This window comes from Zerene cesonia, chromosome 26 (genome assembly GCF_012273895.1).
Source record: "Zerene cesonia ecotype Mississippi chromosome 26, Zerene_cesonia_1.1, whole genome shotgun sequence".
In the NCBI taxonomy this organism is placed as follows: domain Eukaryota; kingdom Metazoa; phylum Arthropoda; class Insecta; order Lepidoptera; family Pieridae; genus Zerene; species Zerene cesonia.
In genome coordinates, this window is record NC_052127.1 from 1,707,601 (window position 1) to 1,730,175 (window position 22,575).

Genomic DNA, 22,575 nt, shown 5'->3' on the forward strand with positions numbered 1-22,575 from the left:
CAAACTTTCGCATTTATAATATAACTAGGACTAGGACTAGGATTGTTGTCTGCTAGCTGTGAATTTGAATTTGTATTATTGCCATTCCCTTTGCCCACTATGGCATAAAATAATTACCCAAATATATAACTTTTACAATAACAAACGTAGGTAAAGAAACAAAGTCCATATTTATTAGCCCTACATAACGTCACAAATGCAACTGGTCAATTGGTCTGCGGCTTGCGCGCAAATTAATTGACAAATAGCTATTTCGATACAATTGGTTCCTGCAGTTGCTAGAGAAATACATTATTTGAGTTTAAAATTGATCTTTTTAACACGCTTTTATTATAGTGTGTTTTCATCATCATCATCAGCCCATATATGTTCCCACTGCTGGGACACAGGCCTCCTATGAGGGTTCAGGCCAGATTCCACCACGCTGGCCAAGTGGGGGTTGGCAGATGTCACATGTCGTCGAACTTTTGATTCTCGCACATGCCGGTTTCCTCACGATGTTTTCCTTCGCCGTTTTAAGCAGTGATGATGTTATCCACATGCGTAGATAAATTGAAAAATCAATTTATTTCCTGCACGCTCGCCCGGTCTCGAACCCCGACTTATCGATTTTGAAGTCTGAGGTTCTCACCACTGAGCCACCACTGCTATATAGTGTGTTGTAGCTCTGGCTTATTATATAGTTACCATTTTACGAAAACGTTTCTTGACTAAGATTTCTTGTTTTAGTTAGATACATAGAATAAGCTATTTGCTGTTGCTTGATTTAACGTAACTATGAACTTCAATAGAAAAGTCTGCTGGAGACTAAATGAGCATGCAAGAATTCAATAGATTTTTCCTTATAAATGACCACATCTCAAATATATGAAGGTGAGTAAAACAGTATCACCAATGGACCCAAAAGTTCGATAGGCTGCACGTAGTTAATTTAATGAACCGATTTATTAATGGCTAAGGGATCAAACTATAGACTATAGACGATCATATGGCTTAGTATTTATAATAGTTGGTTAACAACTAATTGTCACGATTATTTTAAACAAAAAACTGAAACATCCTCAGATTTTCAGAATTACCCAATTTTAGGAATCACATGGAAAGCCCCATCTTTCAAATAATAAAGAATCACCAGAATTGGTTCACGCAATCAAAAGTTCTGAAGTAAAAAAATGCAATCGAATCGAGAGACTTCTCCTTTTTTCCGAAGTTGGTTAAATAAAATAAAGTAGTCACTGTTTATAAGGTTCAATTCCAATTCTAGTCAAGCATAGCCGACCTTTGCCGAGATCATTCATCCATCCTACACCGTTTGACTTCGTATGGGATAATTACTGGTCTAGTGTACCATTCTCAATTATATATACGTACTAGCTTACCCGGCAAACGCTGTTCTGCCTAACTCTTATCATTTAGGGGGATGAAAAATAGATGTTGGCCGATTCTCATAGATGCCGGATAAGCACAAAAAATTTCATCAAAATCGGTCAAGCCGTTTCGGAGGAGTATGGCAACGAAAACTGTGACACGAGAATTTTATATATTAGATAATAAACTGTATACTGAAATTATGAAAGCAGTACCAAAGAGTAGTGGATGTCAGTTCTTTATCAACTTGAAAAATAAACGTCCTATTTATTTTTATTTATTTATAATATTTTATTGTACAAAACAGAAAGTAAAGCTTATACAAAATAATGGCACAATGATATTTCGTACAAAAGGCGGCCTTTTTGCTAGATAGCAATCTCTGCCAGGCAACCTGGTGGTCCTATTATAGTGAAGTAAAAAAATATACGGGAGTTCTGAAGAAATACAGGAACAATGGGAATTAATTGATATGATTAGGAACATGTTTCTCTCCACATTCTATCTTCATTCTTCTGTACATTATATCGCGAACTAGGCCACTACTTGAAGCCCGATGTTGTCTTAGTACAAAGGATTACATTTTACTGATTCATAAAATAACTGGTATTAGATCTGCAACGGTTCTGTAAAGATATTATCTAGGCACTTACTTTTCTATACACCGTTTTTCCAATTTTAACCGACTTCAAAAAAGGAGGTTATCAATTCATTTGTATTTTTGCTGTTTATTACTTCATAGCTTTTCGCTGGGTGAACCGAGTTTTATGATTTTTTAATTTCAAAAGCTGGGGCTGGCCATGTTGTCCCAAATTTGGTCAAGTTCTGACGAATGGGTGCAGTTTATATAATAAAAAAAAATATTATTATTAGCAATGATACGCTTTTATGTAATGGTATTTTAAACGGTTTCTGATACATAGGAAATTTTATTGTTTCCCCTATTATAAAACATTATCTGTCGTTCTATTGTTGAAATGCATCTGTAATGACTGAACAGATTAAGATTTTCGAGACATTGTTATTATTACTTGGAATACATTTATCACACATTAAGGTTTTAATTCGGTATTCATATACGAATATGTCATAAGCTAGCTTATTTTGACTAGCGACCCACTGCGGCTTCGCACGCCTTAAATTATGTTTGTATATTCATATTAACCTTCCTCTTGAATCGCTCTATCTATTAAAAAGACCCATCAAAATCAGTTGTGTAATTTTAAAGACCTAAGTATATATACACACACACGGTGGAAATTTTGTTTTACACTATGTAGTGATGACAATTTATAATACTATCCTCTCATATCCTCTTGCTTACCCATCCCAGTCCTTTCCTTTATTCCTCTCTTCAATCCTTTCCTAATCCCTTTTCAATTTGCAGTCGGCAATCCATTTGAAGAGGCGTAAGGTCTACAATCGACTTTACCAAATGTTCATGGGTGGTAGCGCTTACCATCAGGCGACCCACCAGCTCCATTGCCGACTATGACATAAAAAAAAAATTGTCTTGTATTGATGGTCTATTCAGTAAAAGATAATAGATTGCAAATGCCATTCTTGTTTTTCTAAAATATAACATTATCTTATTGGTAAAAACGATTTCTACGAATATTAACAGTGAATCAATCAGTTTTCTTAATAGCCAAGCTTAACATAATATACGCAATGTCCCCTTTCGTAATTTGAAGTGAAGCCGTAGTAAATATATCAATCCTTGGAGGAAGGAAACATCATGTGTATGAGGGTCCATAAATACCAATAACAATTGTCTATAGTAGTAGTGTAGTAGGTTATTGCTCGTACCGCTGGTTGACATTTTTCTTCGTATATACGACGTATTTCATAGTCATCCGCTAGTTGAAACGTTTGCACCTTTATACATTTTACTAGCTGTTCGCCCCGGCTTCGCCCGTGGTACATATATAGTCTATGTTACTCGTGGATAATGTAGCTTTCGAATGGTGAAAGAATTTTTAAAATCGGTCCAGTAGTTTTTGAGCCTATTCATTACAACCAAACAAACAAAGTTTTCCTCTTTATAATATTAGTGTAGATTGGTTTAAGAACATGCTATTCGACATTTTCTAGCCGACGGTTCTTGATGAAATTCCATGTGTTAAACATGATAGAATTTCATTAAATATTTGCTTGTATGTTATTTGATTTTGCATTTATACAGGCCAAATTTAAACCATAAATATTAAACTTCTAAAAGACTTAATTTGTAGTTATATAGCATTGAAATGCTTTATAAATGAGAAATTTTGAAAGAATAGAAAAAATTGATCACGAGGCGGGATTCGAACCCGCGTTTTTTGCCAAACCGTAGCAACGCCTAGCCTCTAGCCACCCGTGATCCCGCCACAGCAGTCGACTTTTCTTAAAGACTTTAAAACTATAATGGATTAGGGATTCAGAATTAGTCTGGTCATGCCGTTGAATTATATAAATTATCTGTTTTTCGATTAAAATATAATGTATAAAGATAATGTTGTTTTGAAATAGGCGCACATTGAAGTTTATTTATAAATTATCGCTACGATATTATAATTGCTTTATCCATTAACTCGACTTAATAGATAATACATGCATTAGTATTAATATATCTCAAGTAAAATTTAAAAATATATTTTTGATTGCATTCATTTGTAATAATCTAACAACAGATCAGAGATAAAATAGATTAACTGACCTCAAATTGAGATATTTTAATATTATATTGTATGTATTTTATTAGCTCAATAAGTTTTAGATTTCTTTATATTTTATAGGGATTCGATATCACTACATAGTATTAAACAAAGTCGCTTTCTCTGTCCCTATGTAACTATGTATGCATAAATCTTTAAGACTACGCAACGGATTTTGATGGGGCTTTTTTTAATAGATAGAGTGATTCAAGAGGAAGCCTTATAACTATAACAACATCTTTTAAACTACTTCGAAAGCTAGTATAGGAATAAAGGGAATATTACATTATGTTAACAATTATATTTCCAGTTAAACTTTTATGAATACTACCATTATACGACATTAAAATGAACGACCGATCAATTAATCAAATTAAATTATCAATTAGAAACTTTACCTTATTTCAAAAGGCTGATATATTTTGAATCATGATTTTACCATAAATAGCATACCTATATACTTACAATATAAAGCTGAACAGTTTGTTGGAATCACTAATCTTAGGAACTACTGGACCGATTTCAACCGTTGGATATTGGAGTATTGAACTACGGGTGAAGCTTTTTATTAAGTAAATTATATATTACTAGACGCTCGTCCCGGCTCCGCCCGGCTATCAAGATGTTCCTATTTGATCCACAGGGAGCATTTAATCGGGATAAAAAGTATCCTATCATCCATGTCAGCTCATACCCTGTCCGTATACCAAATTTCATCAAAATCTGTTCAGTAGTTTCAACATACCTGACAGACAAACATGCAAACAAATAAACTTTCACATTAATTATAATATTAAGTGTTTATTACCTTGTATTGGTAGAATTAGTCGATACGCGATCTTATAAACCAATTTATTAGACATTTTTGCACACTATTTTTATGGTTTTATCTACTTATCAGATAATTAATTATTATTCAGGTGAAAATTAATAGATTTTACCAAGATAACTAACAAACAAGCGTTTCTTTTAAAATGTGTGTGTACTATATAAGAAGCTTTGATTTTAAACAATTATTTTGTTTCGTATTTTTTAATTACAATGAATATTTAGAAATTAAAAACTTTTTAACGGATTTTAAACGCTATTTATTCATTATATTATTAACCCGAATTCGAACACTTTACAGCGAGCGTGGTCACGGGGAGACCATAACAGAGATAAAAAGTTTTTAATTTCTAAATGTATAATACTCGTGTAAAATCAAACACAAGAAAATACTACTATGAATATTTTCAAATAATTTTACCTGTGATCTGTATCATATAAAACCTGAAAAGTAATAGAAAGATTATATTTTTATTTACGCTATATCTTTGACCTTAATCCTATATTTCATTCTATCTAAATGTATTTATCGGTTTTAAAATTTAACATTCTAATGATTTAGTCTTAGTTTTGGGTAGTCAATTATCGTAATTGAAAAAACATTCACTACCCCATCTTTTATGTTGGATGAAACTGCACATGGCGTGCAAATTTATTTAAAAACGGTTGAGTAGTTAAGGAGTCCATCGCGTACAATGTGACACAAAATTTATATATGTTAGGATGTTTTTTATTTCTCAATGAAAATGAAAGTTGCGAATATATAAAGCATTATTACATGTGGAGCTTTTACTTTTAAAAACGCCATCACATTTTGAGCGATGAGCTGTCATCCGCAAAGTAAATTATTTCCGTATTTATTCTTGGATGGATGCCAACATCCAATGTATGCCAAGCTTACTATTTTTCATTATGTCCAAAAATAATGTGAATATAATAAATATTTCATATATCCATTTCTTTTTTTATAAATCTATATATATAAAATTCTCGTGTCACAGTTTTCGTTGCCATACTCCTCCGAAACGGCTTGACCGATTCCTCTGAAATTTGGTAAGCATATTGGGTAGGTCTGAGAATCGGCCAACATCTATTTTTCATACCTCTAAATGATCAAAGTAAGGCAGAACAGCGTTTGCCGGGTGCAGCTAGTATATAATAATTTTGTGTGTAGAAGCTTTAGCATGATTTATCCAGCTCGCACCGGGGAAGGTACCCCCACAGAAGATTGGCGAGACATAGCATACATAATTTTCCTTCCTCCTTCCTCTTATCAATCCTTTCTTAACGAGCTATCGTTCGTGTCGAAAATTCGTTCTCGAAAACTTGTTTCGAAAATTCGTGCCGAAGCCTGCTCGACTACTGCATATAAAAATACTATAGAGTTCGCTTCGCTCGCGCTGATAAAATCCTATTTATTGCCATACAGTATAAACGCGCCTTAATCAATTTGTGTGAAATACGCATTAGAGTTGGTATTTAGTGTCAAATGAACCGCCGTAAAGCGTGCACGTGTTATTTATCATAGAACAATACGATATACGATTTTATCGCAGTGATGACTCGTCCAAAAATCGCGTGATTTTTTTTATTCTAGACTTGCTATTAATGTGATATTCAATTGCTACCGAGAACCAGAATCGGTGTGATAAGTTGAAATTACGCGTAGTTAAGTGCTGTTATTTATCATAGTTTAAAATGAAATAAATATGCACATACACATTGCGATCTATAAAATAATTAAAAAGGACATAAAGTGTTAAATTTATATAGAGTAGGTTACAGAATATCAAAATAAATAATAAAGTGCTATTTTTATTTAGTGTCGTTTTAAAAATAATCTGATAACTATCCAAAAATAATTGTTTCTTAAATTATAAGCAAATGAACACGCGCCTTTAAATATAGGGTTGGCACAAATCAACTTGACACATAGGGTTGCCACAAAAATGTGTTTAACACGGACTCAGAGCGTCAGGTGACGATGTCGTCTTGGACCAAGGAATTAGACGACGCTACCATACTGGCCACCAGGTCGGGATGGTGGCATATACTGCTGTTCTATCTACTTTGTGGACTGGCGGCTATACCCACGTCGTTCTTAGTTTTCTCACAGGTAAAGACGTTCATTATCATCATAATTCTTGTTCATCATCATATTCATCATCGTCATTAACATTATCATTTTGTTGTTTCCTATGCAATAACAGACTTATAATTATTAAACATAATATAATGATATATCATATAAGCATCAAAAATTCTCTTTGAAAATTGTTATATAAATAAGTGATTAAGGTATCCTCATTAAATAATATTTACTAGGTTAGCCAGTTTATGTATTTTTAACTTCTTCAATTGACTGTGAAGCAGTTTTCCTTACACTTTTCCTCTGAGTTATTTAAAAAATATATCGAGTCTGCACTAATATTATAAAGAGGAAACTTTTGTATGTTCGTAACGTTTTCACGTAATAATCACTTGACCGATTTCAAAAATTCTTTTACAATTAGAAAGCAACTTCATTTGTAACACGGGCGGAGCAGGGAAACAGTTAGTAAATTATATAGAAGCATACAGTAGTACACGTCTTTCTAGTAAAAGCCAAAAAACTGTGATAATCGCGGATATCACAACTCAATAATAGTCAGTTATATCGTAATAATGAAGACGCAGATAGTTGCTCACAGCTCTAGAAGTATGTACTATTTTTACAACATAATTACACATCATTTTTTATCATATACATCAAACATGCGCATGCGCAGCAGTGTGCCCTAAATGGTGTCCCGAGCTGCTAACAACATGGCGTATGCAGCTCGGGCTAGTTCCTCCTATGTATCGCCTTACCCCACACGATTGACCGTACGGATTAAAAGACTAAGCTAACAGCAATACATTATCTGCCTGCATACAAAATGTCAGCCGGATTAAGATAACAACGGCTTAAGTGTGAAGTGAATTTATTTATCTGTACATCTCTGACTATTTATTTCACTTTTCGATCGATTCAATCCTTCAATACTTTATCTACTGTGTTGCCATAAATATTGTTACAAGGATTTTTTCTTTCTATTTCATAGAGCATTGATTAGATAGCTACATGGTTTTATACACTATTAATATAAAGTTTATTCAAAATTAACAATTAGGATAGTCCTAAGTTAAGGCTAGTCTATAGTTATTTATAAAAACACGCAAATTCTCTATGGAAAATTCACTACGAATGTTATTAATAATTTTGAGGACTCCAAATTAAAATGGCGTTCAGAGCATGCCATCCCTACTATACTCATACTCAGAGATTTAAATAATAAAATTTTATGCTCAAGCATATTATATAGGTAGATTATTATATTTTATAAGAGAGTTGTCTTCTTTATTGCATACAGATTTTAATAATATAGTTTGTTGAATAAGTAAACCTAAAAAATTAAAAAAAAAATCACATAAATGTGCAGTAGCTAGTTTAGAAAATAACCTCTGTCATCTTTTCTTTTGTCTTTATAATCGTAAACATTTAAACATCACGAATTCTTATAAAATATATATAACGGATACTTTACACTCTAGACATGATGCATTTATATATTGGTTGTCGATATTCGTCTCGTATTTCTATATAATAAATAAATAAATAAATAAAATTTCGCATTCGTGAAGGTGAAATCCCAAATCGCGTACGCGAATAGTTGTTAAACATTCAACTTCGCTTTGATAACATTCGACTCAAATTAATTTCTTTATTTGAATCTAGAGACACAGAGTACATACAATATGGAGGTCTTCAAGAAAACAGTGAAACCTTCTAGGGAAGCGCTTTCCATCTTAGGCTACATTTAAGCTTACCGCAATGCGAGATTATGCTCAAGCGCTGCCAACGAATAAAAAATTATAAAAAAGACATCCGAAAACCCCATGTTAACACGTATACAGGAATATCAAGACGCATACAAGTGTGTGTAAATGCGCCGTAAAGTAAACACGACTATTTGTGTATTAAAATGGTTATTTACATAACACACGCCCTTGCTTATTGACGGAACGCAATTATGTTGTAAGAGAATTACTATGTAATTAGCATTCGAATTATCATAGTATAGGGCACTCACACATGCGTACTATTTATGAATAGCTTCATAAACGTTAACGTTAGAAAAATAAATTAAAATCAAAAATTCTTGCACTTATTATCGGATGGATATAATAATAATAATTAATAAAAACTATAATATAAATTAGCATACCCGGCCACACGTTGCTGTGGCTGAGTGATAATTAAAAATACTAAGATTATAAATTATTGGGATAATTAATCGAAATAAAAACTATCCTATATCTTAAGTTGGAGCAAATTACACATAAAATGCCATATTTCGTCAAAATCGATTCAGTTGGTGAAGAGTTCATTGGGAACATACATCATGAGACTGGATTTTTATATATTAAGATTACTTCTGGAAACTTCTGGAAATTTGAGAACTACCAGTTCAGTGATAATAAATAAGGACAAATTATTTATTATCCTTTGGTAGATAAATATTTCCTTGTTGTTAAATTAAGCGAGTCTGCGCAAATTTGTTCGATACTGTAATCTATACTAATATTATAAAGCTGAAGAGTTTGTTTGTTTGAACGCACTAATCTCAGGTCCGATTTGAAAAAATCTTTCAGTGTTTGATAGCCCATTTATTGAGGAAGGCTTATAGCTATAATATATGTACCACGGGTAGAGCCGGAGTGGACCGCTTGTGATAAAATTATTATATTTAACAAAATTTAAGCAGCCATCAATTTGTATGTCTTCACCAGCTTTCAAATTAACAAAAAACATCAAAATCGGTTTACTCCGTTCACCCACAAAGCCAAGGATATCTTCTCGCCGGTCTTTGATGTTTAAATCCGTGAAAAATATAAATTAGAATATTTACATTATAAACAAGTACCTAGTCTAACTATCTAGGTTAACTAAAGGGGAATTGTATCCTACCTTCTCTTTGTTTTTATATAATAACTAGCTGCACCCGGCAAACGTTGTTCTGCCTTGCTCTTATCATTTAGGGGTATGAAAGGATAGATGTTGGCCGATTCTCATAGATACCGGATAAGCACAAAAAATTTCATCAAAATCGATCAATCCGTTTCGGAGGAGTATGGCAACGAAAACTGTGACACGATAATTTTATACATTATATGTAAAATTCATTACAATCGATAAGTTATGGCTGTGAAAAGGTCTAGGCTTAGCTTTATATGCCATAACTCAATTGACCCATGACGCTGTTTATTCTGCCAGAAGCCAGAAGGAAGATGGATAGACGAAAAAATATAAATAAACACAAATATATCAACAATAATGTTTCCCTGTATGAATAAATAACTGTTTAAATTGAAAGTCATTAAGAAGGCGGGAACTTTGTATTTCGAACTAATAAATAACCGTTAATTAAAAGTGAAAAAAATGGCGTCAATCATTTTGTTTTTCATCTGTCAACAGTGTTTTCCTACATTCCACGTGTTTGTTTTTTGGATGCGTGGTACAAATAGATGTTTATCTTTACTGCTCTTTTTTATTAGCATAACAACAAAAGTTATTTTTATATCACTAATTTGTCATTTTTGTATGTGCATTATATATTTATTAGTCGCTAGATCTTTTGAAAATGAAAACAGTTTCGCATGAAACAATAAAATTGTTAATGTTCTATACTAAAAAAAAGAAAAAAGTTTAAATGTCTTTATTACTTTAAGATAAACATAAAAATCACAAAGAACACACACTTGTCGAAGGTTCTTTAAGTTAAAAGTTAAGATACGAACGTGAATTCATTGGATCCCGCAATGCACGCACTGCAATGGCAATACCTGTCATGCGGGACCATAAACGAATAAATACACTAAATATTAAATTTCATATCATCATCAGCCCATATATGTTCCCACTGCTGGGACACAGGCCTCCTATAAGGGTTCAGGCCATAATCCACCACGCTGGCCAAATGCGGGTTGGCAGATGTCACATGTCGTCGAACTTTTGATTCTTGGACATGCCGGTTTCCTCACGATGTTTTCCTTCACCGTCTTTTAAGCAGTGGTGATGTTATCCCCATGCGCAGATAAATTGAAAAATCAATTTATTTCCTGCACGCTCGCCCGGTCTCGAACCCCGACTTATCAATTTTGAAGTCCGAGGTTCTCACCACTGAGCCACCACTGCTTCAAAAAAAATTTCATATATTAATGTTCTATACTATTGAATGCATCTGTACTGTTGCCCGCAACTTCACCCGCGCGATGGTAATAAATTTTCATGGTACAAACATTCATCCCCTATTTTTTCCCCTTGGGGGCAGAATTTAGAAAAATCTTTTCTTTGCGAATGCCTACGTCATAACATCTATCTGCATGCCAACTTCGTCCGTCTAGTGGTTTAGGTTGTGCTTTGATAATAGTCAGGCACCCTTTAGTATTTGGACTTGTATAAATTAATAAATTTATATGTTTATAACAAATCCTTTTCATGTATTACTATTTTAATTTTCAATTATGGTCATGGTATTACTGAGTTTTGTTTTCAGTATTCTGGATTGCAGATACCGATTTTGAGAAAGAAATTTCGCGATTCTAGGACAATTATAAGATAGAATAATGTCTGACATGGTGACCGCAGAGCGTCGGTAAAGTTTTAATTCTGTATATGCCACTATTCGATCCTAGGACGATATAGACTCATTTAATAACTAGCTGCCCCGCGGTTTCACCCGCGTAAGTCCGTATCCCGTAGGAATATCGGGATAAAAAGTTGCCTATATGTTATTCCAGTTGTCCAGCTGTTTATGTACCAAATTTCATTGCAATCGGTTCAGTACTTTTTGCGTGAAAGAGCAATAAACGCACACACATCCATACAAACTTTCGCATTTATAATATTTAAAGGATTTAATAATTGATCTCAATGGCTCAGTTTATCTGCAACACAACAAACGCACGCATAAATACATCTTACACTTTGTTTTGACAGCGCGTACAAGATTACACAGCTAATGCCAAATTTAATGTCTCGTTTGAAAGAGTTGTTTTTCTAAGAAATCAGTATATTTAGATTAATGTTTTCTTTGATTATTATAAATGTAGTGTTTTAATTATTGAATTTTTTTTTATTTACATTTCTCGTTCTTTATGATTCCATGAAACACTATCAGAAGATCCCGAATTATACGTGAAATTACCGCGAAAGTTTGAATGAATATGTAGATGATTGTATGTTACTCTTTCAGACGACTGATTCGAATATGGAATTAGGTAACAAATGAAAGGATTTGCTCATAGGCAACTTTTTTAATAATTTTTAATTATTTAAAAATAATACAAAAAGTCGTCAAACTGCTAAACAGTTTTTGGCGATTGACAATTTGAAGCCCCGGGATGAGTAACAGATTATATAATAATTTTTAACAGCTATTTTCCTCATCCAAATGAAGATATATCCAATAAACCGAAATCATGAATACTCCAAGCAGTTCATGGGTGGTATAATGATACTCGTAAATACTATATACAAAATAAATTATCAAATAACTTCCAGGTGTTCACAAACGCATCTCCAGAACACTGGTGTGCACCTCCTCCTGAACTTAAGGTCCTGAACCTAGAAGACCAGCTCTACCGCAACCTGACGGTACCAGGCAAACATGGCGTGTATGAAACCTGTTCAGCGTATAACGTCGATTCGGAAGAGTTCTATACAGTTCTTCATAGACTTATTGACAGGTATGTTTTATTGGTGCTAACCGCTTAATATGTAGATATTTTGCAAATAAAATGTAGATTTATTAACAATTAAAAAGAGTTTTGAAAATTGACGTCTGTTTATTACTTATCCTATGAGAAACGCATTGAGTAATGTATAAAATTATAAAAATATTCTATACATATGGAACTGTAACAATAAAAAAAAATTCTTCCTGATTCAAATATAGTACATTATATGATATTATATGGCCTAATTACCTATTAGCTACTATTTCTTCAACAACAAACGAACATACATCGATTGATTCTAGAAACAATACCATTTAAATAATACGCAAAAAGACACAACCACAACACAGAACCAGTTTTTGTTAAGTTGGTCAAGTTTACATGTAAAATGTACGTGATTTAAATGCCTTTTAAATAGTTTTCTTAAACACTATTTGCATTGGAAGTCGGCGTTAACGCGTGATGAATTTTGATTTGTTTATCTGGCCGTTTTCCAAGGAAACCTGCGGGTCTTTGCCCTACATTTGTGTCTAATGATAAACTACTAACTGCAATATAACTACTTAACTACTTCTCATATTTTGAGTTTAACACACTTTCGATTTGACACAACAATATAATTTGTAAGAATTCTGTACGTCGTATCGAGCCAGTTTAAGTGAGGCAAATCATGGTATATTATTGCATAATTATTCAATGAACATTTGAGTCTTTTTAATTTTTAATTACGATTTAAGAACTGACCAATGACTTTATCTTAGTCTAGGTGTTGCCTGCAGCTTCGCCCACGTGGTCAAACATCCACCCATTATGTTCCTGGTAGTAGAATTTTTCAAAATCTTAACGCAGGCCCATATCATAGTGGCTATCTGCATACCAAATTTCAGCCCGGGCTTGAGTTTGATAGACATATCTGTCCATTACCTTTACATATTTTATGTTATGGAGTCAAATTTACTACTAAATCACTCTTATATATATACAGTATATATATAGTGAAGTCTCGTGTCCCCTAGTGGGGTATGGGGCAGATGATGTACATCCGTTTCACTGATCGATTTTCTTTAGCGACAAGTAGGTGATCAGCCTTCTGTGTCCTGCCAGACCGAGACATTTTTTTTTGTGCGTCCCCACCGCGAATTGAACCCAGAACCCCTCGGTTCTACGCTCACGCGTTAACCACTGTACCAAGGAGGCGGTCGAATTGCAAGGTACTGGAACATTCTTCCGCGGTCTGTGATCCCCGACGAAGACAAAGGGGGGTCTTCAAGGGTGAAGTGAACAGATTCATTAAGAAACCGCGCTACATCATACTAATTATTATTATTTTTTTTTTATTATTAAACATTAAATTTAAAATGAAATTACAAATATTATATATATGAGTTTAAAGGGAAGGCACTGTCTTCTGAGATACAGGTAATAACCTAGTTCTGAGGCAGAGAATTATTGACAATTTTTAATATTTGTCCCTGCTAATAAATATATTTTATTTTATCTAAGACTAAATCTACGCTTCCCAGCAGGCGAGATAATAGACAAGCGCTTTCCTACACGTAAAAATATATAATAATATTGAAAATACGTTATTTCGTGTTTCAGATCAAAGCCATCAAACACGACGCATTACAAAGAAAAACCTGAAACAATACCGGTAATCTTTTGAATTCTCTTTTAATTCTCTTCTTCTTATTCTTCTCTTTGATAATGGCTTTAAAAAATAGAGGGACTGCAATTGTTAATTTATTTAGATATTTCTTACATATGTGGTATATATAACGTCACTGTTTCACTACATGTATTGCGATCACATTAATATTACTAGCTGTGACCCGCGGTTGAAACCGCGTAAGTCCGTATCCCGTAGGAATATCGGTATAAAAAGTGCCTGTGTTATTTCAGTTGTCCAGCTATCTACGAAGCGAATAGTATTATTATTCACCAATAGATGTCAGGAAAAAAAACACGAATAAAACACGAATGTGACATTATTTCAGTTGTCCAGCTGTCTACGAAGCAAAATAGTATTACTATTCACCAATAGATGTCAGGGAAAAAAAACACGAATAAAACACGAATATGACATTTTCTAAAAAAAATTCCTAGCTAGATCGATTTATCGCCCTCGAAAACCCCTATATACTAAATTTCATGAAAATCGTTGGAGCCGATTCCGAGATCCCAATTATATATATATATATATATATATATATATATATATATATATACAAGAATTGCTCGTTTAAAGGTATAAGATAAATGTGAAAGTTTGTTTGTTTGAATGTTTGTCCGTCACGCTGAAACTTCTGAACGGATTTTGACGAAATTTGGTATATATGCAGGGTATGAGCTGACTTGGGTGATAGGATACTTTTTATCCCGATTAAATGATCCCTTGGGATAAAACAGGAATCTTGATATCCGCGCGGAGACGGGACGAGAGTGTAGTATGTAAATTTGTCAAATTTGCAATACACTAGACGAAAGCAACGATGTATCTGGGGTTGCCAGTTTTTTACATAAAACAAAGTATATTTAACTTTGAGAAGAGTAAAGACTAGCATTTTCTGTTTTAATTTTTTAACTCCTTTATGACGTTGTAATCTCTGGATCTACTCAACCGATTTAAAAAATTTTTAAGCAATAAAATGCGCGTTAGCGTGCTATATTTTATGCTATTTATGTTGTTTTTATCGCGGGTCAACTCGAGCGGAGCCGGGACAAGCGGATATTATATAGATAAAGATTAAAGTAATAAATCATTACTACTTTCTCATTTCAGGTATCAATAATCAAAGAAGCGATATTATCTGTACGAAGTGAAGAGCCGAAACCATGTCGCCATGGCTGGACTTTCAGTTCAGAATTATATAAAAGGACCTTAGTTACTGAGGTAATATATCAGTATATTTGAAACACGGGTAAATTTTGAAACTTGTGGGTATTACAAAAACTGCAGATAATATAAACTGAGTCAGCAATGATAAGTTTTTTTAAGGGTTTTTGACTCTTACCTCCAACTAAAATTAAAATTAAATTACAATAACATATGATATTATAAAGCAAGTATATAATAGGGCTTTTCCCGCGGATATTTTCGCGTTCAAATTGTTTATCTAAGTCTTAAGCATTCTGAATCCACCTGGACACACAAAAATGTATTAAAATTGCTTCAACAGTTAGGAGTTTAGCCATAGACACACGCATAGAAGTAATAATTTCTGCACAAAAATTTTAGAAAAGGGAATTTAATAAATATCAATTTACTAATGATTTTCAGTATCTCCTGGTATGCGACAAAGACTGGTTACCAAGGACAAGCAACTCGTTGTTTTGGGTTGGTTCCATATTTGGAAATCTGTTTTTTGGCTGGATGTCTGACAGGTATCAATTATATAACTATTATATTATGTTTGACAAAACCTTTGTTTGTCATAAATAACTATTTAAATTCTAAATCAAATATCGCTAACGTTGGGAAGGGAGGTTCAATTCTACAAATGATAACAATCCTACTATCCTACTAATATTATAAATGCGAAAGTTTGTAAGGATGTGTGTATGTTTGTTGCTCTTTCACGCAAAAACTACTGAACCGATTGCAATGAAATTAGGTACGTAGATAGTTGGACAACTGGACTAACATTTAGGCAACTTTTAATCCCGATATTCCTACGGGATACGGAATTACGCGGGTAAAACCGCGGGGCGCAGTTAGTAATCAAACCGAGAGTTATGTCGAATAATACAACCAAAAAAATTTAATGGATCATATTAATTAAAAATATGTATCTTTCATAATATTATAGTCTCTACTCAGATGAGATAACACTCTTCTAATTTTGCATCTCTTTTAGATATGGCCGTCGCCCAACCATCTTGCTCATGATCTTTCTAGAAGTTCCCATTTCCATAGCAACATCATTCTCGGGAAACTACTGGATATACAGCGGTCTAAGAATACTTTGTGGGCTGTTTTTTCCAGCGTTATATCAGTTACCATTCATTTTGGCTTTAGAATTGATGCCACCAGCTAAAAGGACGAATGCCGGTAAGATATTTGATTATTATTAATCTGACTAATATCATAATTGCGAAAGTTTGAGAGGATGTGTGTGCGTTTGTTGCTCTTTCACGCAAAAACTACTGAACCGATTGCAATGAAATTTGGTATGTAGACGGCTGGACAACTGGAATAACATAAAGGCTACTTTTTATCCCGATATTCCTACGGGATACGGACTTACGCGGGTGAAACTGCGGGGCGCAGCTACTAAAAAATATAGTGAAAACAAGACTAAAAAACACGGTATAGGGAAATAATCAAGCATATTGTCTCACTTGCTCTTATACATAGTATACGTAAAGAAATTATTTCATATTTACTAAGGAGAATAAGATACGCTAATGAAATTAATGTAATGTCTTTAGTTGTCTTTCTCGTTCTGTCTTTTTAGAGTGGATGAGTATCTAGTCTAAAGAAGTCGGTTACATACAAACAAACGATATAGCGAATAAAAGTGTGTTAAAAAGAAACGAAGCGATGACTTCATAATTATGTATTTATGAGGAATATTAATACAGTGATTTTTAATATTTCGACGTATATTATGATCGTTTTTTCTGTAACAATGAAAGGTCAAGATTAAGCGACTAAGTTAGTTGTAATAAATTATGTTATGCAATCAAAACCTAGACATGCGATATTAAAAATTAAGCAATAAAATATTAGCTCTCCGGTCGTGGCTATGAAAAGAAAAAGATAGACAGCCCCGGGCTTTTACTAGCAGTTTTTTTTATGTTTTCATTCCTGTGTATCCAGTATACCGAAATTTCCGAAATTCCCAAAAACTATCCGATGTCCTTTCTCGGCTATCTAACATTTGTACATAATTTGAACCACAACGGTTCAGTACTTTAGGCTTGAAGAAGACTCAGACAGATTAACTTTCGCATTTATAATATTAGTTGGGATCCTTAATTACTGTCTTCCTGGCGCAAAATTCAATTTGGCTTAAAATAATCTCCGCTTGAATTTAATTTTGGTTTAGATTTTTTTTATGTCACAGCCGGAAATGGAGCTGGTGGGACGCCTGATGGTAATTGCTACCACCGCCCATGAACATTTGGAGAGGCATAAGGTCAATTGCAGACCTGAGGCCTCTACAAATGGCTTGCCGACTTTAAATTGGGAAGAAATTAAGAAAGGATTGTCGAGAGGAATAAAGGAAAGTACTGGGAAGGGTAAGGAAAAGTATATGGCCCCCACTCACCGAACGAAACACAGCAGAATGCTTTTTCACGCCGGTCTTCTGTAGGGGTGTGGCACTTCCCCGTTGCGAGCTAGCCCAATCCGTGCCGAAGCGTGCTCGACTACCACGTACAAAATATCTAATAGTATATATTTTATTTTCAAAACAAGATAACTGTACTCTTCCAGAGTATATTGTAAATTATAAAATTGTATTGCTAAATTTTCAAATATTCCAGGTATTGTAGTAGGAATGCTGTTTGCAACCGGCATGTGCTTATTGGCTGCTGTGGCATATGCAATTCGAGACTGGTTCCATCTATCTTTGGCTACAAGTTTACCATTTGTGTTGTTATATGGGTAATTTGATTCATTCAATTCTTCACTAAAATCCTTATTTAAATCTTTTTAGCGAACAGCTACATACGCTTTTTTTTATTATAAGTTTGCCTGGCCTTTTGCTTATTTAATATAGTTCAGTTTTTCTTTCTTCTTTTATAAGCAATAAAGAATTTCATTTCATTTTTTCTTTTCATTTCATTTCAATTCATATAAGTCACTGGTTGCTATGTTGTTAATAAAATATTTGTTTTTTTCAAACGTTCCAGATATTTTTGGATATTACCAGAATCTCCTAGGTGGTTAGTTGGAAGAGGCAGAATAGCGGATGCAGAAAGAGTATTCATAAATATTGCAAAGAAAAATGGCATTTCATTGCCACGTGGTTTTCTTATAACACTTCATGTAAGTAATTGTTATTCCATATTTGGACTGACAAAGAATAAAAAATATATATAAAATATGAAACTACAGATTACGCTATACATTTATAACTTACAGAAAAAAGTGAAAGACGAAGAAATGCAAGAAGACCGTTTATTAATCGTTCCAAATGGTAATACAGTTAATAGTGATAGACGAATAAGCAACATGATTACATTTAAGCCTGATTTTATCAAAGTAACTGATGCAAGTGAAGATAATGAAGCTCATATAATATTAAACCTAAATAACGACGTAAACGATAAAGAGGACTTGAGTAATGTAAGAGTAAATGAATCTCAAATGTATGAATCAAATAGAGACATAAATCAGGAACAGACATTAAAAGTACCAATGAGTACCCTAAGAAGGAAATCAATACAAATAGTTAATAGACTTTTGAGTCACGAAGATGATGAAGATATTTTAGCTAGTAAAATAATAGATGATCAAAATTCAGAGGGTGATTGTGAAGCATCACCTATGGATGTTTTCAGATATCCGAATATAAGGAAAAAGTTCTTTATATTAACGTTCAATTGGGTATCTTTGGGAATAGCATATAATAGTTTAAGTTATAATACACCCAATTTGGGAGTCAATGATTATTTGGCATTTTTCATTGGTGAGTATCTTTTGTAAGCTTTATCAAACCTAAGAAAGTACGTAATTATGATTGGTGAATTTAATTTTAAATTGTTATCAGTTATTTTAAAAAAATGTATATATGCATACAGTCATTATGCTAGCATGATCTTTAGAAATTTTAATGCAAACAATATTAATGTTTAAGTCATAAAAGTCACTTCATAACCTTAACCAAGACATAATGAACTCGATTATAGAAATAAAAATTCCTTATTACAGGTGGTGCAGTTGAATTACCCTCATACTTTATAGCTTGGCGATGTATAGAAAGATATGGCCGGCGTTGGGTATTCTTCAGTTTTATGACCATCGGTGGATTTGCTTGCCTTTGCTGCGCTTTAGTATCTGAAGGTATTACATCCATCAATTATACATCCATCTTCGGTGTTCCTGACATTGAACGGGGATACCGTCAAGAAAAAGGCATATCATTTTCTCAAAGGCTGGCAACACATTCGCGGTGCCCGTAAAATCGCGAGTGTGTTTGGGAGGCAGGCGTTACTTTTCATCAGACGGGCCTGCTTGATTGCCTGCCACGCGTTAAACTCTATACTAATATTATAAAACTGAAGAGTTTGTTTATTTGTTTGAACGCGCTAATCTCAGGAACTACGGGCCCGATTTGAAAAATTATTTCAGTGTTAGATAGCCCATTTATTGAGGAAGGCTTTAGGCTATATAGGAACTACGGGCGAAGCCGGGCGGACCGCTAGTAAATAAATAAAAATTAAACGATTCATTGCATCTATTCAAATACTATAAAGCTGAAGAAATTAATTGTTTGTTTGAATGCTAATCTCAATAACTGATTCGAATAGAAAAATATATTTTTGGCCCGGACAGTAAATACATCCTGGAAGGCGTTAATAATATCACGATATTAGCTGCAATTTTTTTAAACAGACGAAGTTCCATAGGTCAGTCAGTATATACCTATTCCTACGCAAATATAAATTAGGTTTTCTAATTACTACAATAATTTTTAAAGGTCATACATGACACAATACGAAGTATCGGAACACTACATTTATTTTATTCAGGTCATTAATTACTAGCTGCGCTCCGCGGTTTCACCCGCGTAAGTCCGTATCCCGTAGGAATATCGATATAAAAAGTAGCCTTTATGTTATTCCAGTTGTCCAGCTGTCTATGTACCAAATTTCATGGCAATCGGTTCAGTAGTTTTTGCGTGAAAGAGCAATACACACACACATACTTACAAACTTTCGCATTTATAATATTAGTAGGATAGGATAGTAGGATTTATGATTAACAAATTTTCAACCATTTTGTCAACTTGACTTTAATATATTTCAGAATGGCCCTGGATAACGGTGTCCCTCGCGATGCTGGGAAGATTATCAGCAGCTGCGTCTTTCGCAGTATTCTACGTGCAGATCGGGGAGTTGCTGCCGACAGTGCTGCGAGCGCAGGCCATGGGCGCTGCTTCATTCATATCTGGTATTGGCCTACTTGCCTGCCCATATATTGTCTATTTGGTAAGTGGGATATATTTTTCTATACATTTTAAACATGGGCTAATTTATCATGAATTTTCCTATCCGTCTGTCTGTACGTCCGTCCATCATCAAGCTGTTTCATGAAAAATGATGTATTTCTATAGCCGCTATTACAGCGATATTAAAAATCGAGGATAAGCAACCGTTATCGCGAGTCCGACTCGCGTTTGACGGGTTTTTTCCACTTCAATACTCAGTTACATACAAAATCGTGGCGTGTTGTGCATTTGGTTTGCTTGCTAGCATATGTACAAAATTGTTTTCATCAAAGTTTATCTAGTCAATCAGGTATTTGAGTAAAACAAGCAACGTCTTGTGACTGGTCATTGATAATTGATAAAGAATAATCAATTTTATCAAACTGTACGCATCAAAGCAAAGCATGTTCGCATTATATTATTATCTATTAATTACGCAGAAGAGATTCTTTCGAAAAACCATGATATATTTATTTATTTTTTAACCGACGTCTTAAAAAGAGGTTCTCAATTTGGTGAAGACGGAGGCCTATGTCCTTACCCTTCCTTTCTCGTTAATCTTTTCTTTATGTCTATCAATGTAATGTCGGAAATATTATTGCAGAAGTTCATGACTAGGGTTAGCGCTTACCATCAGGCAATCCACCAGCTCTATTGACAACGATGACAAAAAAATCAACTGAACTGTTTCAACTGTTTGGCGTGAATCTTGAAATTGTCACATTTTAGAAACTGAACTGGTGCCCCTCTACTTTTCCCTAGGGACGTCCCAGAAAACCAGTAAGAGTAAGAGTATAGTGGTTTTTTGGTAGAAAAGAATTATTATTGTTATTCTATATAAAACCAGGACAAGCGGCTAGTATCTAGTGCGTTATAAACGTAACTTTTATAAATCACCTTATGTCCCATTTACTTTCGCAGGCAGTCATCTTCAGGTCTCTGCCTCTAATCATCATTGGAGTGCTAAGTCTGCTGGCTGGTTTCGCTTCCCTCTTCCTCCCGGAGACCCTGAATCGACCTTTACCTCAAACACTGGGCGATGGTGAACTCTTCGGACGGAACTTCAAAATATTTAGCTGCGTCCCACCAAGCGACGATGAATCTTAGAATAAATGGTTTTTTGTTTAATCAATTAACAACCCGCCCTGGCAGGTATGATTTGATGCAGTGGCGTAGCTAGGGGGACAAGGGCCCTGGTGCATAGGGAAAGAATCGGGCCCTCCTCCCCTCTTTCCGCTTTCCTCCCCTCTTTCAAAGGTGAGGTTGGAGGGCCCCCTGAGCTCCGAAGCCATGGTGCACTGCACCACCTGGCCCTATGATAACTACGCCACTGATTTGATCACACTGATTGAATCACTCTATTTGAAAAGGTTCTCATCAAAAGTAATATGAACTAAGTTATACCCAATCCTGATAATTTTAAACTTTCTGTAGGATTGCCAGCTTAGGAGATGCATTATGAAAGCCTTTCTTCAAGTCGGTCGTGGAAGAAGGGTGACAACCACACAAACTTCACTTTTAAACTCTAATTTCAAATTTTAATCTCTACTAATCCCCAATACACAAAAAAATAAAATGGCGTCTCAATTTACTATAATAAATATAATAGTTAAAAATTCACAAGTCAAACCATTATTTAATATAAACATATGTAATATAATTAGATTAATGGAAAAAAAATGCCTGAACGAAATAAAATATGAAATGAACAAGTAAACTAGAGGCTTCAAAGGCAAAATCATTATAAAAGTATTTCAATATTA

The 22,575-nt window shown here is 34.0% G+C and overlaps 1 protein-coding gene across 1 annotated transcript; it reads left to right on the top strand.

The window, feature by feature from the left end:
• Positions 1-6,380: 6,380 nt before the first annotated feature.
• On the top strand, positions 6,381-22,456 carry LOC119837131 (beta-alanine transporter-like). The gene is made up of 12 exons (XM_038362642.1): positions 6,381-7,008; positions 12,478-12,662; positions 14,256-14,307; positions 15,436-15,546; positions 15,934-16,037; positions 16,511-16,704; positions 18,144-18,264; positions 18,513-18,648; positions 18,745-19,291; positions 19,534-19,665; positions 20,632-20,813; positions 21,734-22,456. The coding sequence occupies exons 1-12, from the start codon at positions 6,877-6,879 to the stop codon at positions 21,917-21,919; spliced, it is 2,082 nt and encodes a 693-aa protein (XP_038218570.1). The 5' UTR covers positions 6,381-6,876; the 3' UTR covers positions 21,920-22,456.
• Positions 22,457-22,575: the final 119 nt, after the last annotated feature.